Genomic DNA, 16390 nt, shown 5'->3' with positions numbered 1-16390 from the left:
CAACAAAAAAAGTCCAGAAAAACATGTTATATAAAGTTATAAATTAATTTGCATTTGATGGAAGGAAATAAGTATTTGATCCCCAAGCAAAACATGACTTAGTACTTGGTAAACCCTTGTTGGCAAGCACAGAAGTCAGACGTTTCTTGTAGTTGGTCACCAGGTTTGCACACATCTCAGGAGGGATTTTGGTCCACTCCTCTTTACAGATCCTCTCCAAATCCTGAAGGTTTCAAGGCTTTTGCTTGGCAACTCGAAGCTTCAGCTCCCTCCACAGATTTTCTATAGGATTAAGGTCTGGAGACTAGCTAGGCCACTCCATGACCTTAGTGTGCTTCTTCTTGAGCCACTCCTTTGTTGCCTTGGCCGTATGTTTTGGGTCATTGTCATGCTGGAAGACCCATCCACGACCCATCCTCAGTGCTCTGGCTGAGGGAAGGAGGTTCTCGTCCAAGATCTTACAGTACATGGCCCCGTCCATTGGCCTCTCAATGCAGTGAAGTCGTCCTGTACCCTTAGCAGAGAAACAACCCCAAAGCATAATGTTTCCACCTCCATGTTTGACGGTGGGGATGGTGTTCTTGGGATTGTAGCATTCAGCATTTCTCTCCCTCCAAACACGAAGAGTTGAATTTATGCCAAAGAGTTCAATTTTGGTCTCATCTGACCACATCACCTTCTCCCAAGCTTTCTCTGAATCATTTAAGTGTTCATTGGCAAACTTCAGATGGGCCTGTACATGTGCCTTCTTGAGCAGGGGGACCTTGCGGGCACTGCAGGATTTCAATCCGTTACGGTGTAGTGTGTTACCAATGGTTTTCTTGGTGACTGTGGTCCCAGCTGCCTTGAGATCATTACCAAGCTCCTCCCGTGTAGTTCTGGGCTGATCCCTCACCCTTCTCATGATCATCCTTACCCCACGAGGCGAGATCTTGCATGGAGCTCCAGGCCGAGGGCGATTGATGGTTATTTTGTATTTCTTCCATTTTCTAATAATTGCACCAACAGTTGTCTCCTTTTCACCAAGCTTCTTGCTGATGGTCTTGTAGCCCATTCCAGCCTTGTGCAGGTCTACAACTCTTACCCTGATGTCCTTTAAATGTTCTTTGGTCTTGCCCATGGTGGTGGAGAGGTTGGAATGGAAGAGATTGATTCTATTGACAGGTGTCTTTTATACATATAACAAGCAGAGATTAGGAGTACTTTCTTAAAGTGACAGGAGTAATCTGTGTGCCTCATGGGCATATAACCGGTCTGTATGAGCCAGAATTCTTGCTGGTTTGTAGGGGATCAAATACTTATTTCCTTCGATCAAATGCAAATGAATTTATAACTTTATATAATGTGTTTTTTCTGGACTTCTTTGTTGATATTCTGTCTCTATTTGTTAAAATAAAAGTACCATAAAAATTATAGACCGCTCATTTCTTTGTAATCTGGCAAACTAACAAAATCAGCAGGGGATCAAATAATTATTTCCCCCACTGTATGTGCACGTGTGCATACATCTGTGTGTGTGTGCTTACGCATGTGTGTGTGTGTGTATGTGTGTGTGTGTGTGTGTGTGTGTGTGTGCTTGCGCATGTGTGTGTGTGTATTCACGCATCACCTGGTAGGCTCTGATGAGTGTGTGTACAGCCAGGTGGTCCTCCACCACCTTCTGTGCCATGGCGGGTGTCTGGGACATGGCACGGCCGTGGAGCAGTGTGGAGGGGCGTCTCTCCCCTGCCTCGCCAGATGGAGCCGAGGCCTGGGCGTTGTTACGAAAGAACGTGTCCCAAGACTAGGGCAGAGAGGGGCAGGGGCTCACAATCAAAACTCTTTGACAGGGGCAAAACCTACTAGCCTCATCCTCAACTAATGTAAAGGTCATAAAACCTCACCATATCATAAATTAACAGTGAGTTAATACATTATAGCCTAGAGGACCTGAATGATGAGTAACCTTTACAGATCGTAGAGGCTAACGATGTAGGTTTGACAACAACAGACATTGACTTATTGTATTGTTGATGTATTGATTTATTGATTGTTGTTGAACGAGGAGCTAAATTCAAAATGCATCACTTATGGCTGTATGCGATGTACGTGACCAATAAAATTTGATTTGATTTGATTTGATTTGACATACAGTAGCCATCCACATTCAGCCCTCCATCTTTTGTTATTTCACCTCATGGACGTTTTTGGGATCCTCCAGCCAGGCAAAGTACATCTCCTCAACATAGCTGGAGCTAGAGGCCATCACCGAGGGCTCCACTGCCCTGGACGAGCATCCTCTCCTGGGGTCAAACACGTGCCTCACCACACCCGTTCCGGGTCGCTGCAGCCACTGCCGCCCGCCCGCTCTCAGGACCACCGCTAACACACGGAACTGACTCATCTCTGAGAGATGGAGAGTGATGGGGTCGAGGGGGGCTAAGAGAGGAAGAGAAACAGAGAGAGGAAGAGAGAAGAAAAAAGAGACAGAGTATAATCCAATTGTTCTGAAAGATACTACCTGAAAAACTACTACCTGATTTATCTTTTTAAATGTTGGTTGAGGAAAATACACAAACCGCTGTTTTTATTTTATTTTAACTGTATGAGTCAATTAATAGGTTACAACAACACTGCGTGACCCTGACCTTTGGCACCTGCCACGTCCCTGGTGGCAACCACTTATAATATCCAGGCTACATTGCACTGATACATTGCCTATTTGCTGTCCAAAGTGACCTTGCATGTCGCATCTGGGTTACATCAGGGATGTGCGTATATAGTACATTCCCCACACGACCTGGCAATCGGTTCCCAGTGCGACGCAATAAGTGTCTATAATTGATAACCAGCTTCGGTTAGGTTTGATTTAGCGCTTTATTTTTTTTCCCCTAGTGGGTCGACATGTCCACCCGCATTTTACAACAATTAATTTCGTTGTAACACATCTAAAGAGGTGTAGCTTACATTCAGTGTCTAACTCAGGCGGCCTGTTGGTCGCGTGTTGTAAGGAGTAAGAGTCGCGCACCTATTTCAAGTGAAATAGGTTACCCTGCAGAATATCTATAATGCTGGCCCAAGTAATACTATACGCATATCGGGGATCCCACCTTTTCCTCTCGGATGCTATTTGAAGAGGGTCGGTTTGGTTCAGGATCGACCACAGGAAGAAAACATTGCGGTTTGATACTGTGTCTGTTGGCTGCCCTGAACCGCTAATCCCTCAACGTCAACACATATCCTTATAATCTCTCTCGTGTCAGTGCTATTGGAGAGCGCCTTTAGCCACTGTGACACTACAGCGAATGGTAGAATTAGGCTACTACGATCACTGCACGGCTAAAGGCAACATTTACCTTTTTTTGTCAGCACCTCTCTTTTACAGTACTGTCATCGTGTCGTGAGGGGAGATACAAGCAGAAACAGCGGAGAGGTACTGATGACACGCACACACACTATCCGACCCGGAGAGCGCAACTGTACGAGGAACGCCCCCTGCGTCAGGTGACAGGTGCACAGCTGCTGCACAGGTAACCACACACACGCACGCGCAAACACGCACGCACGCACACACACACACACACACACACACACACACAGTCGACCTGGTTTCTTGATGTCTTTCTATATTATATTTTAGGAGAAGACTACGCTTCATGGGGAGTGTTTTTGCCTTATCCTTTTAGTGTTAATTATCTTGAAATGTGTAAAAAGAGCGAACATGAGTCATGGAGTGCTGCGTCAGATGAACATGAGTCATTTGAGCAAGTGGTTTCAGTCATGCTGATGGATGACCTACTAGCTTGAAGGGGCTTTATGGCGTCGTAGGATAATTGCCCTCCCTCCCCCATCCCTCCCCATCCCTCTCCCCTCCTCACCCACCCCCTCTTCCACCTCTGCTCCATCACTCACACTCCCTGGCAGTGGAGGAAGCGCTCACATCATTCATCAAACAAACACACACACCAGAGTATCGGGATAGTAGAGTTTAGCGAGCATACAGCAGTTGGACACTAATGGGGGGGGGGGGGGGGGGGTCGGAAGAACCCCTTTTGGTGCCATGTGAAACATGGGTGTTGTTACAGTACCTGCCTGTGGTTCTGAGTGTTCTCTTAGGGAATGCTCTCTGTGGTTTTGAGTGTTCTCTTAGTGGTTTTGAGTGTTCTCTTAGTGGTATTGAGTGTTCTCTTAGTGGTTTTGAATGTTCTCTTAGGGCTCTCTGTGTTTTCCATGTACAGCACAAGGCCTGTGTCTAGAGCGGGCAGCGCTGGCACATTGGGTGTCATTGCTCATAACAGCAATACAGTACTTCAGGATCAATACCTCAGTTTACAGTGTTACAGTTTACACCCACTAACGTTAACCAGCTGCTGTCTGTTTTCTGCCTGCTCCTTACATTGAGGAGCTCTGACATAAGAAACGTGGGCCCGTTCTTTCAGACTGGCACAGTTTCTCACAAGACTCAGAATGGAATTGAATACATATTGTACAAGAGAGGCCAGAGCCGGCTTTATTTCCTGAGGAGGCTCAGGTCCTTTGGCGTGTGCAGGACTCTGCTGAACATGTTCTACCAGTCAGTGGTGGCCAGCGCAGTGCTGTACGCGGTGGTATGCTGGGGGGGGGGGGGGGGGGGGGGGCAGCATCAAGGAAGATGACACCAAGAGGCTGAACAAGCTTATTAGGAAAGCTGGTTCTGTCCTCTGTGTCACCCTGGACACTGTGGAGGAGGTGGCCAATAGGAGGATGAGGACCAAACTCCAGGCCATCATGAACAATCCCTCCCATCCCCTACATGACACTGTGACAGAGCAGAGAAGCTCCTTTAGCAACAGACTACGACAACCACGTTGCACTAAGAAGAGATATTTTCTGCCTGCCGCAATAAGACTGTACAACACCTCCTCCGGGATGATCAGACTCAGGCTGGGGGATGTTAAAACATACTGGACTGTTCTTACTGTATATAATGTTTCTGATGTCTATTTTATTTTATTTTTATTCTATTAATCTATTGTCACTTTAGTTTGTTGTTTGTGATGTGAGCTGCTGTAATGCCTTAATTTCCCCTCGGGGATAAATAAAGTACCTATCTAACTATCTATCTATCTATCTATCTATCTATCTATCTATCTATCTAACCCTATCTATCCTTTAAAGGAATATTTCACCCAAATTACAACATCACATATTTGATTTCTTACCCTGAAATGAGTCTATGGACCAGGACAGACTTCAATCAACACTTTGGTTCTGTTTATCTGGGCACTGTCACTAATAGCTAACCATTTTGGACCAAAAACAAATGGAAGTCAATTAACTAAATTATGGTTAGCTAAATTAGCATGTTTGAAGTGTCATGCCCAAATCATCCCAAATTCTCTGAAAAGACTCAGCAACTTGATTTAAATGACTTTGAGATGATTCTGGCATGAAATGTGTCCTTGTCCAAGTGGCTGTCCTTGTCCATGGACTCCATTTGGGGTCAGGAACCAAATATGTGATTTAGTAATTCGGATGAACTATCCCTTTAAACGTGGCTGGCTTCACACAAAGTGACAGAAAATGGTGTCAATTATTCTACCTGTGTGTGTCGGCTACACTCTGCAACCCGCGCAGACTGAGCTGCAGTTCTCACTGTGACCTCAGGTAGAGTGAGGTCAGGCAATTATGAATGGAAATGCCATTTTGTTGTCGTGACTTCGGCGCCTGACAAAGATGGAGTGAAGACTGGTCCGTTTCTGACGTTTTATTAATAGTGTTCATCTGAGAGGGGCCCGGGCGCCGCCGGCTGGGCCTATAACACACAGCTTTGTGGTAAATTACTTCGCTTTTGGCATAATTACTTACCTTTACAACACAGGCAGAAAGCCGACCCAAGTGTTCAATATTACGGTCATTTCTTTTCAGGGGAAGTTACGGAACAAGAGGCCGTTATTACGCGGTCCTCTCACCGCCTCTTATTCATTTCTGTGACATTTGAATTTTCCATTTTATGTTGAAATGTTTGCTGAGTGTTTTCGATAGGACCTCATTTTCAGCGGTCTGAAATGGGATACAGGTAGGGAGGCAGACTAGCTGAGTTTCTATGGTAGGGAACAGCTACTTCAATGGTAGGGAACAGCTACTTCTATGGTAGGTAACAGTTACTTCAATGGTAGGGAACAGCTACTTCTATGGTAGGGAACAGTTACTTCTATGGTAGGGAACAGCTACTTCTATGGTGGGGAACAGTTACTTCTATGGTAGGGAACAGCTACTTCTATGGTGGGGAACAGTTACTTCTATGGTAGGGGACAGTTACTTCTATGGTAGGGAACAACTACTTCTATGGTAGGGAACAATTACTTCTATGGTAGGGAACAGCTACTTCTATGGTAGGGAACAGTTACTTCTATGGTAGGGAACAGCTACTTCAGGTCTCAGATACAGTAAATTGGCATCTGGCTAAGATAACGATGGCCAGCTAACTGAAGTCTAGCTACGCTACTGTATGCTGGCATAGTTTAGGCTGCCAAGTCCAATTGACTTTGGAAACAGGTCTGCAACTCATTTAGAGCTTGGTACGAAGAGCAGGAGAAGCAGATAACAACACATAATCCACTTACCCCACTCAAGCCTACACCCCATTTAAGGGGGTCCACGTCACAAGGTTATTTAAGTGACCTGGCTAACTCGTTTAACAAGACATGTTGGAAGGACAAACAAATTAGGTTGCATATCCTGTTCAGACGTTAGTGAGTCAGATGATTGTTTCAAATGATGAAATAATGATTTACGTAAAACACTGACACACCTTACTTAGTAACATTATTTAGGGTGCCCCCGAAGCAGTGTGCCGAAATGCAATATTATTTCCTTCTGATGATGACAGAGCTGGCAATAATATCTGAATCTTTAAATAATCCGGACATAATTAACTATAATGGTATTAAAGGGAATAAATGCTATACTTGTCATCATAATATGCATAATGATCAATCAGTATCATAAAACTGCAATGCAGAATTAACAATTAAAAGCCTCTCCTACATATAGTAATGTATACCTTGTGTTGGATACAATAATGAACCATCACCCTCCAATGAATACAATCAATCATTAAAACCCTCAGGACACATTTTTAGCTGGATAATTTTTTTTATTATGAAATCATAATAAAATAATACAACATAAGAAACATATTACAGATTTCAGTTACAACATTTCTATTCCAACCCCATCATTAAATAGTAAATAGCCCAATAGTCAATCAAAAGATAAACAAAGTAAACAAGAGAAACTGTGAGCACATCCCCAAAGCAAATGTAAATTAAACTGAAACAAACTGCATGCAAACTGATATTCCAATAAACCAATATCTGTCCACGTGTCCAACAGTATGCTTTATTACGTTGAGCATGCTCTTATAATCATCAGTTAATTTTGATATCATAATATTCATTACTGCTAAAAAGTCTGAATTGATTCTACACTAATTACATTATCAGTAAATATTTATTTTGTCATATTTTTGACTGATACTAAAACGGGGCAAAAAAAAACTAAAATGGGGCAAAAAAACAAAACATGACAACTCATCTGTGTGCTATAATACTCAAAACATCTAAATACAGAAAACAGCAGCGTAATACCATGCATAGACTACTGTATGCCACACTGTATCAACTCTCTGCATACAGGAATCTCAGAAAAACTCATTCAGCTGAAACAATATTAGAACTGAACACAACGTTATTAAAGTAGATTCGTCATGCTCTCGTGATCCAAATCTCAGACGCCCAGCTCCTCACAACCATGCAGTGTATTTATTTGGCTACATTTTGGGGGTTTGTTAAGTGAACCCCCACTCTTCTAAGAACAACAAACTCTCCACATCGTCAGCGCGAGAAACAAGGACAGCAACCGGGATAAATGAACTATTGCTATGATTCTCTGTCGGTTCTAATACATTTGGTGACTGTTGCAGAGAGCTGTTATCACCAGTGAGAAAGGCAAAGTGTGTTTCGCTCGTTCGTGTGTTGGAATGACATAACTAAAGGGTAAGAGAGAGAGAGAGAGAGGTTTTTTGAACCAGCAGTCTCTTTAAGGAACAAGTCTCTTTGTAGAGGACGAGGTTGTGGGGGGGGGGGCCGTGTGGTTGTCTTCTCCTGGCGTTAATGACAGTCCAAGGGGGCGGAACACATCCCAGAATCCCTTGCAGTGGTGTCTGAGGCGTCCAAGGTGGTGAGCGAGGTGACCCTCTCGTGGATGAATCCGTAGAGGTAGACATCCGGACGAGAGGTGCGGCAGTTCTTACACACCACGCTGTAGTACTGATTCAACAGGCCGTACAGGCACCCTGTGACAGGAGAGAGGAGCAGGGGATGGAGGGGGAGGGAGAGAGAGGACAGAGAGAGAGAGAAACAGAGAGAGAGAGAGGGGTGAGAGAAAGAGAGAGAGAAACAGAGAGAGAGAGAGGGGGGGGGGAGAGAGAGAGAGAAGAGAGAAGAGGAGAGCAAGAGACAAACAGAGAGAGAGAGAGAGAGAAACAGAGAGGAAAGAGAGAGGGAAGAGGAGAGAGAGACAGACAGAGAGAGAGGAGAGAGAGAGACAGAGGGAAAGAGAGAAGAGGAGAGAGAGAGAGCGAGAGAGGGGACAGATTGAGGAAGCAGGGTGAGAGAGAGCAGAGTGAGAGGATGGGGAGGGAGGGGAAGAAGAGAGAGGGATGGGGGACAGTAAGGAGGACAGAAAGGAGACAGCAAGGTTGATATAACAGACAAAAGGGCATAAAGAGAGAGAGACAGAGTGGGAGAAAGGTGGAGGAAGATGGGGGAAGAAAGAGCAGGAGCGAAAATGAGAGAGAGAGAGAGAGAGAGAGAGAGAGAGAGAGAGAGCACCAAGTGTGTTCAGTTTCATTCATAAATCACACACACTGCAACGGTTTTCTCTGTAGCTCCACTTTAGGAAATGGATAGCCCAGGGAGAATTTCTCTGAAAGGCTTCAATAAATGTCAACGTTAGACAAATGGAGAGAGAGGGGAGAGTGGCTGGGGTCAGCTAAGGCAGTAATCCACTCAGGTGCTGGTACAGGGACGGATGGAGGATGATTCTGATTCTGATTCTGGAGCATAGGAGATAAGGTGAAATAACATATAGACGGCTACAGTATGTCTGATAATTTAGCTGAACTATCCCTTTAATGACGGAGGCAATGACGGGACAGTGTAACATCCCTCGGGAGACCAGTAACCAGGTTGCTATGATCCTGATAATGGTGGTACGATGCTATGAGAGACTATGGGTCGAAAACATCTCTGAATCTATATAACCATTCTGTAACTGTGTATCTGCTGGTAAAAGCTTGTGTGTATCTACTGTGTGTATCTACTGGTATCTACTGTGTGTATCTACTGGTATCTACTGTGTGTATCTACTGGAATCTATTGTGTGTATCTACTGTGGGTATCTACTGGTATCTATTGTGTGTATCTACTGTGTGTATCTACAGTACCAGTCAAAGGTTTGGACACACCTTGCCAAGAGTGTGCAAAGCTGTCATCAAAGCAAAAGGTGGCTACTTTGAAGAATCTAAAATATAAAACATATTCTGGTTTGTTTAACACTTTTTTGTTTACTACATAATTCCATATGTGCTCCTTCATAGTTTTCATGTCTTCAATATTAATCTATAGATCTGAGAAGGTGTGTCCAAACTTTTGACTGGTACTGTATTTAACCCAAGACCTAAAGAACAAGCAATACTCAAATGTTGTAGGAACCATTGAATGAATGTGCAATGACTGACAAAAAACCTTGCTTATACATAGAATACAACTATGTCTGTTTATCATATCAATGTTCATCCAAAGAGGATGTAAGTGTGTTGTATATATTAACAGAGGCCTGCAGTGTGAGATCCATAATCACATAAGTGGATCACATTCCAAATACTGTTGCAAATGTCCTTTTGGATTATTGGAAAAGAGGGGAATCTAATACTACCTCTATTCATCAGGATAGTGTGTGTGTGTGTGTGTGTGTGTGTGTGTGCCAGCCTTACCCACGGTGACGTGTCTGTCTGTGAGGAACTTGTGCATGTCATGGACGTCCCTCATGAGCTGAACGTCTCCGAAGGTGAAGTAGGCCACATCTCTCCCTGCCTCTGCAGCCGCCATCAACTGTAGCAGAGCTGTGAGAAGAGGGGAGAGGAGAGGAGGGGATGGGAGAGGAGAGGAGAGGAGAGGGGAGGAGAGGAGAGGGGAGGAGAGGAGAGGAGAGGAGAGAAAAAAATCAGTCCGATCGTCAGTTACTCCTTTGCCATATTTTAATCTTCACTATCTGCCCCAGTAAGAGCTGAGTTAAACCAAACCAAGTGGTTCGGACAGAAAATTACACCAATTATCACCTGTAATTGACCAATGAGTGAGAAGAGAGGGGTGTGAGAGATTGTGTGTTAAAACTCAAGCCTCTGGGCAGAAGTGAACATGAGTGACACGACCATTTGTATGTGAAAAGTAAATGATACGGGGGTAGATTTACTCAGTCAAAGGCACTCAATCTTAGCCACCGCAAATTAAGTCTAGAGACTTTAAATTATTTAACGAGGCTGGATATCAACGACAGATTAATGAACAGCGGAAGTAAAACATAATTTACTAAACATCAGTGAACATTATAGCATTTGTCCGTATAACAGCTAGGCTAAATCTTACATAAGCAATGTTTGTAACAACCACATTCCACAAAGTCAATTCCCACATTCAACGACCCAATACTGTTACTGCTCACTAAAAACACCTTATGCTTATTCCAATACTAAAAACACCTTATGCTTATTCCAATACTAATCGGGGAAACCCCCGGAAGCTTGTTCCGTTCTCAAGGGCTCCACTCCATCTATTCATAGCCTGAAGTAGAACAGATTAATAATACTAATAATACATGTACTTTGTATAGCGCTTTCACAGTACTCAAAGACACTTCAGACACTTTGTTCCATATAGAACAGTGTTTCCCAAACTTTTTTTCTGGGAACCACTGTTTACAAAAGACAAACCATTGCGACCCAATTCACAATAGGCCTTATCTATACATCGTGAGAAGAGTGAATTTGTGCATAAATGAATGACCATTTCCTCATCACCATACGTTATCTTGAATAGGTAAACCAGCCATTTAGAAGAGATATACGTTTGATAAATTACAACTTTGTTTTATGCATGTTATTGAAAGCATATACACCTGTTAAATACTTTATAAATGAGACCAAATAAATGCATTTAGGCAGAGTTAACAGGCTCTCTCATTGTTTTTATTTCCATCAGTAAAGCAAACAGAATGCCCGCTAGCCTTTCATACGAGGGTCAGGGTTAGACAGAGAGAAAGAGAGATTCAGTGTTAGAAGTACAATTATCAGAACAATACAAACATTCAGCACCATCAAAAACATGCTTCTTGTGGAAAGTTTTTTTTAAATGCTCAGGCCTATTATCAGAACACGTAGGCTTGTGTTTAAGTGTAGCTATTGTTATCAAACAGTCAATCAATCAATTCGAACAGTCAACAATCAATTTGTTAACCACATCAGGTCTATTCCACGTCAAATCTCATGAGGCACATTGTGTGCTATTTACCTGGCTAATGTGAGGTGGGCCTGCTTGCTTTTTAGTATTGCATTCCAGTCCGGTGTACAACAGGAGAGCGCAACACGCATATCGGGTGTTCAGTCTATTTCTGTGTTTTGTCTTTATTTTTGTGAGAACAGAAAATCCCACTTCGCACTTGTATGTGGTTGTGAAAGGGCTGAGGAGCAAAATGCTTGCCTTACTTAGGACAGGATATTCAGATTACATGCTTATCCAGAATGAAGATAATTCATGTCTTCTTTTCTGCGTTTGTTCGCTGTTCAGCTGTAAAAAGCTGTTTCTTCAGCAGGAGTTTGTCCCAGCTCCAGCAATGACTCTGGGCTTTCAAATTCAAAGGGATTTTGAATCCACCTTTTGTCACTCAAAATCTCTCTGTTGGATAATAGTGAGAGTTATCAATGAGTGCAACTAGGTGTGTCTGAATAAGTCCAGTCAGATGTTTTACATCTGTGTCACTGACATCATGTTCTTATATGTGCTGTAACATGGTGGGAAACATGGAGAGGCTTGGGTTAGGCCATCTGAGTCGTGCAAGCCACAGCTTCAGGGACTTTTGGAAAGCGAGAACATGTTTCCAATTTGGGAAAACATTGTTGTGCTGCCCTTGCGATTTCAAATTCAGCGTTTTCGCTGCATATAACACCCATGGGTCGTGCTTCCTGGTTTGGATTGGAATAATTAACAAAAACATATTTTTGTATGGTCTTTGTATGGCCTAATAGTCTTTGTATGACCTAATAGTCTTTGTATGACCTTGCCCCTGATTTTCTCTTCTTAGTAGGAGGCTCTTCATCTGATCCTCTCGATCTCAATCTCCATTCCCTTCCATCTGTGCCATCATCAGCGGGTTGAATGTGACGTTAGCATGGATGGCTTCACGTCCATCTTCATGCTGGCTTCCCTCACGGGCGGTAGTTTGGCTAACATTAGCTGTCTGGTCTTTAGCTGGGTCTTTCTTTTGTATTAGCCAAGCATCCATGTTTTGTGGCTGGCTGCAGAATCTGGCGGAATTATGGCGGAAACCGTGAGTGTGGTAGAAAACCAGCGAGCTCCCTCGTGTGGCTCAAAGGTGTCCTGCAGATATAAATCTTGAATAAAAGACGACAGAAGAAATTCTGCAAATTTATTTGGCAACCCAAATAAAATCTCCTGCGAGTCGTGTACCAATCTGTGGGTCGTGACCCAGTCTTTGGGAAACACTGATATAGAAGACAATCAATAATACACATAAATATAGTAATAAACACAAAAAGCACAGACAGCTAAAAAAAAGAGAAAAGAAAGTCAGGTTCTGATAGAACAAGGCAGAGGAAAGGTACTAGACATTACCCCATTTGTACGGGATGCTGCGCGCCGCAACATTGCATCTACCGCCGGTTACTGCGTTGTGCAACTCTGAATCTCCTGCCGGCTGCTGCGTGGCGCAGCATTGTTGATTTGTCGTCATTTTCATGACGCGTGCAGCATATAATGCACTGTCATTGGTTCAAATACACATGAGGTGGGTCTTGTTGATTTTTTACACACCACGTCAATCAATCAGACATACACGTGCGTTTATTGTTGATTTTCTTTGGAGAGCGGCGAGATGGCTACGACAGAGAAGGATTTTGACAGCGAGGGCAGTGACATAGAGTTGGGAGAGAGTGAGGAGTTTGAGAGGGAGGAGGAGGTAGAGGATGATTATGTACCGGATGATCCTTTGGATAGAGCACAGGAGTGGGATTTGTGGTCAGAAGGAGAGGAGGACGACTTTCTCGGATTCCAGGTAGACTGGAAAACTGAGGGTTACCAGCCGCGCAATGCGAAGCAGTTCACCCGCAAACCGGGGGTGAAGCAGCCGATCCCCGTGGATGCTAGCCCCCTGGATATCTTTTCGTGTATTTTTAACGATGTGCATTGGGACATGTTGGTGACGGAAACGAATCGGTACGCTGAAGAGACGCGCGGTCAGACCCCCACCAACTCCAAGTGGAACCCTGTCTCCAAAACGGAGATGAAGACATTTGTCGGGCTGTGTTTCACCGTCGGTATTTTGAAGCTGCCAGCACACAGGGATTACTGGAGGCAGACCAAATGGTTGTACCAGACCCACGTCCCCAAGGCAATGGCTTCGTGACCGTGGATGAGTCCATGGTGAAGTTCAAGGGACGCCTGGGCTTCCGGCAGTACCTCCCCATGAAGCCGGTGAAGTGGGGAATAAAGGTGTGGGTCATGGCGGAGAGCAAAACAGGCTATGTCACCAATTTTCAGGTGTACACGGGGGCCATTCAGGGTAAGACGGAGAAAGACCTGGCTCACCGGATAGTCTCAGACCTGGCGACACCTTATTTCGGGTCCAACCTGTCCGTATACATGGACAACTTTTCACCGGTGTGAAGTTGATGGTGGACCTCAAGACCAGGGGGGTGCAAGCTTGTGGAACGGTGCATGCCAACAGGAAGGACCTCCCCAAGAACAAGGACCTCACAAAGCAGGCTGGCTTGAACAGGCATGAGTTCAAGGTGGCGCAGCGAGATGACTTGACCTTCTGCATCTGGCAGAACACCAAGGCAGTGATCGTCCTCTCCAACTACCATGACCCGACAGCTTATGGGTCAGTGAGGAGGAAGGCCAATGGTCAACGCCAGATGGAGGTTCGGGTGCCAGCATGCCTTGCTGACTATCAGCAACATATGAAGGGGGTAGACCTTCTGGACCAGATGGTGGGCTACTACCAGATCCAACATCGGTCTACAAAGTGGTGGAGGAGGCTGTTCTTCTACTTTCTGACGGTGGCGTGCTACAATGCCTTTGTGGCTGCCAGGTCTGCAGGAGGAGCCGAGTGGAAGTACAGGAGGGGCGGCTACAAGGACTGGCTGGAGGATCTGACCATGGAGCTGATCGTCCCCGTCACTGCAAGAAGTGCTCCCCAGGTGCTCCCCACCAGCCCAACTGGAGCTTCTGCTGAGCATGACCTGGTCCAGATCAACACCTAGAGGAAGACGTGTAGGGAGTGTTCTCTGAAGCACTACGGCACCAACGTGCGTCCTGGGTCAACTCTGATGGGGTGCAGGCAGTGTGACCTTCCTCTGCACCACGAGTGCTTCATGCACCACGTCCTTCGCCAAGATTGATTTGCTCTGTCTGTCTGTCTGTCTGTCTGTCTGTCTGTCTGTCTGTGTGTGTGTGTGTGTGTGTGTGTGTGTGTGTGTGTGTGTGTGTGTGTCAGTCAGTCAGTCAGTCTTTGTCTGTCTGTCTGTCTGTGTGAGGATAATGCTGTTCAACAGCCAAAGAGGAGAGATGTGAGCCATGGAGCTCAGAGACTGAGACTGTTCCCAGTTCCACCTCAGGACTTTCCCCACCCCTCCCCACTCCTTCCCCACCCCTCCCCACTCCTTTCCCACCTCTCTCTCATACCAAGGTGCCTTGGTCTGTGTGTTGGCATGTTTAAAATGTTTAAAATGTTATTTGTTATATAAATAAATCATATAAAATATATTTTTTCTTCCCCATCTTATTTTGAGGATTTTTAGAAAAATGTGTTGGTATGTTAGTGCTAAGGGAGCATGTTTTAATACAACCTGTGATTCTTACCTTTAAAATGTCATTTATTTCATGTTTCTATGTGCTACAGAGGCTTAGACATTAAGGTTTTGGTAGACGTTGACAATTCTTAGTATTTTTTCAGAAAACCCTCAGGAGATAAGGATATTTATCCTAGAATAACATAGGTTTTTATAGGCGTTTTTAGCAGGCGTTTTAGGAGTAAATGGGTTAAAAGCCAGGTTAAAAAAAGTGAAAAAGATGAGGGGAAAGTTTGAAGGAGGAGAGTATGTTGGATTCCTTGACGTGCTTTGGGAGAGTGTTCCGAAGGGTGGGGGCTGCAGGAGAGAAGGCCCAGTCCCCCCCCCACGTAGGCTGCTGATGGGGGGGGTGCTGACGGAGGAGTGCCATGTTGTTGAGGTCCTTGTAGGTGGGTGAGGAGAACCTTGAACTGAATGAATGAGTTTCACTATAATCAAGCAGCCCCAGCCAGTATTAGTTCTTATGGCACCCCCTGTGGTGTTATGGTGTACTGCAGATCTGCATGTGAGAAGCGGCACTGAGGTCAAGGCGGATGAGGACGCTGAGGGATCTGGCATCAGAGGAGGGCAGTAGATCTTTAGATCATGAATTTTAGGAGTGCTGTTTCAGTGCTATGTTGGGAACGGAAGCCAGACTCAAATGACTTGTTTAGGTTGTTGGAGTCCAGAACTCGTTCCAATATTTTTGGACAGAAAAGGGGGGTTTAAGACTGGTCTATAGTTGTTGGGGATATCAGGGTCCAGTCTAGGCTTTTTAAGGATGGGGGTGAGAGCAGCAAACTGGGGGTGAGAGCAGGAGGGACGTGGCCAGTTGAGAGGGAGCAACTGACGGCTTTGGTAACGAACGGACTGATTGTAGGGAGAGAGGCCTTTCCCACGGGGATGGAACCAGGTCCAGAGCGCAGGTTGAGGTTTTCATGCCTGCAACTACTGTAGGAAGGTCAGAGGTGGTGATTTCAGAGAAACACCTTCCCTAATCTAAAAACATTCAGATATTAGCAGGCCGATTTAGAAGCAAATAGTACAATCACACACTTAAAACTTGGTCACAAAACACTGGAAAACGCCTGGCAAACCACTCCACCAACCACACTCAAGCTGAAAGAATAGAAGACAGGAGACGTCACTGTGGACCTCTGCCTATACAGAGTAAAGCAAAGCCACAGAGATCCCCCTCCCCGCATGGGTTCATGGCGTGGCCCAGGGTAATCAATCCCCCTG

The 16390-nt window shown here is 44.8% G+C and overlaps 2 protein-coding genes across 2 annotated transcripts in view; both read right to left on the bottom strand.

Annotated features, from left to right (window-relative positions):
- ogdhl (oxoglutarate dehydrogenase L) overlaps positions 1-2383 on the bottom strand; it is a gene marked incomplete at both ends in the record, with an annotated part of 44296 nt that extends 41913 nt beyond the window's left edge. Inside the window, 2 exons of the mRNA XM_083695891.1 lie at positions 1610-1783; positions 2174-2383. Of these exons, the coding sequence (XP_083552017.1) occupies positions 1610-1783; positions 2174-2383 (384 nt within the window). The remainder of the gene's footprint in view (positions 1-1609; positions 1784-2173) is intronic.
- Positions 2384-7107: 4724 nt separating this feature from the next.
- Positions 7108-16390, bottom strand: part of parga (poly (ADP-ribose) glycohydrolase a) — a 45849-nt gene continuing 36566 nt past the window's right edge. Inside the window, exons 18-19 of the mRNA XM_083694777.1 lie at positions 10019-10147; positions 7108-8317 (exon numbers count right to left, since the gene is read on the bottom strand). Coding sequence (XP_083550903.1) covers positions 8133-8317; positions 10019-10147 — 314 coding nt within the window. The 3' untranslated portion in view covers positions 7108-8132. The remainder of the gene's footprint in view (positions 8318-10018; positions 10148-16390) is intronic.

Source organism: Argentina silus (assembly GCF_951799395.1).
Source record: "Argentina silus genome assembly, chromosome: X".
Taxonomy (NCBI): Eukaryota; Metazoa; Chordata; class Actinopteri; order Argentiniformes; family Argentinidae; genus Argentina; species Argentina silus.
Note: the sequence above shows the minus strand (reverse complement) of the source record. Positions and strands in the feature narration are given on the sequence as shown.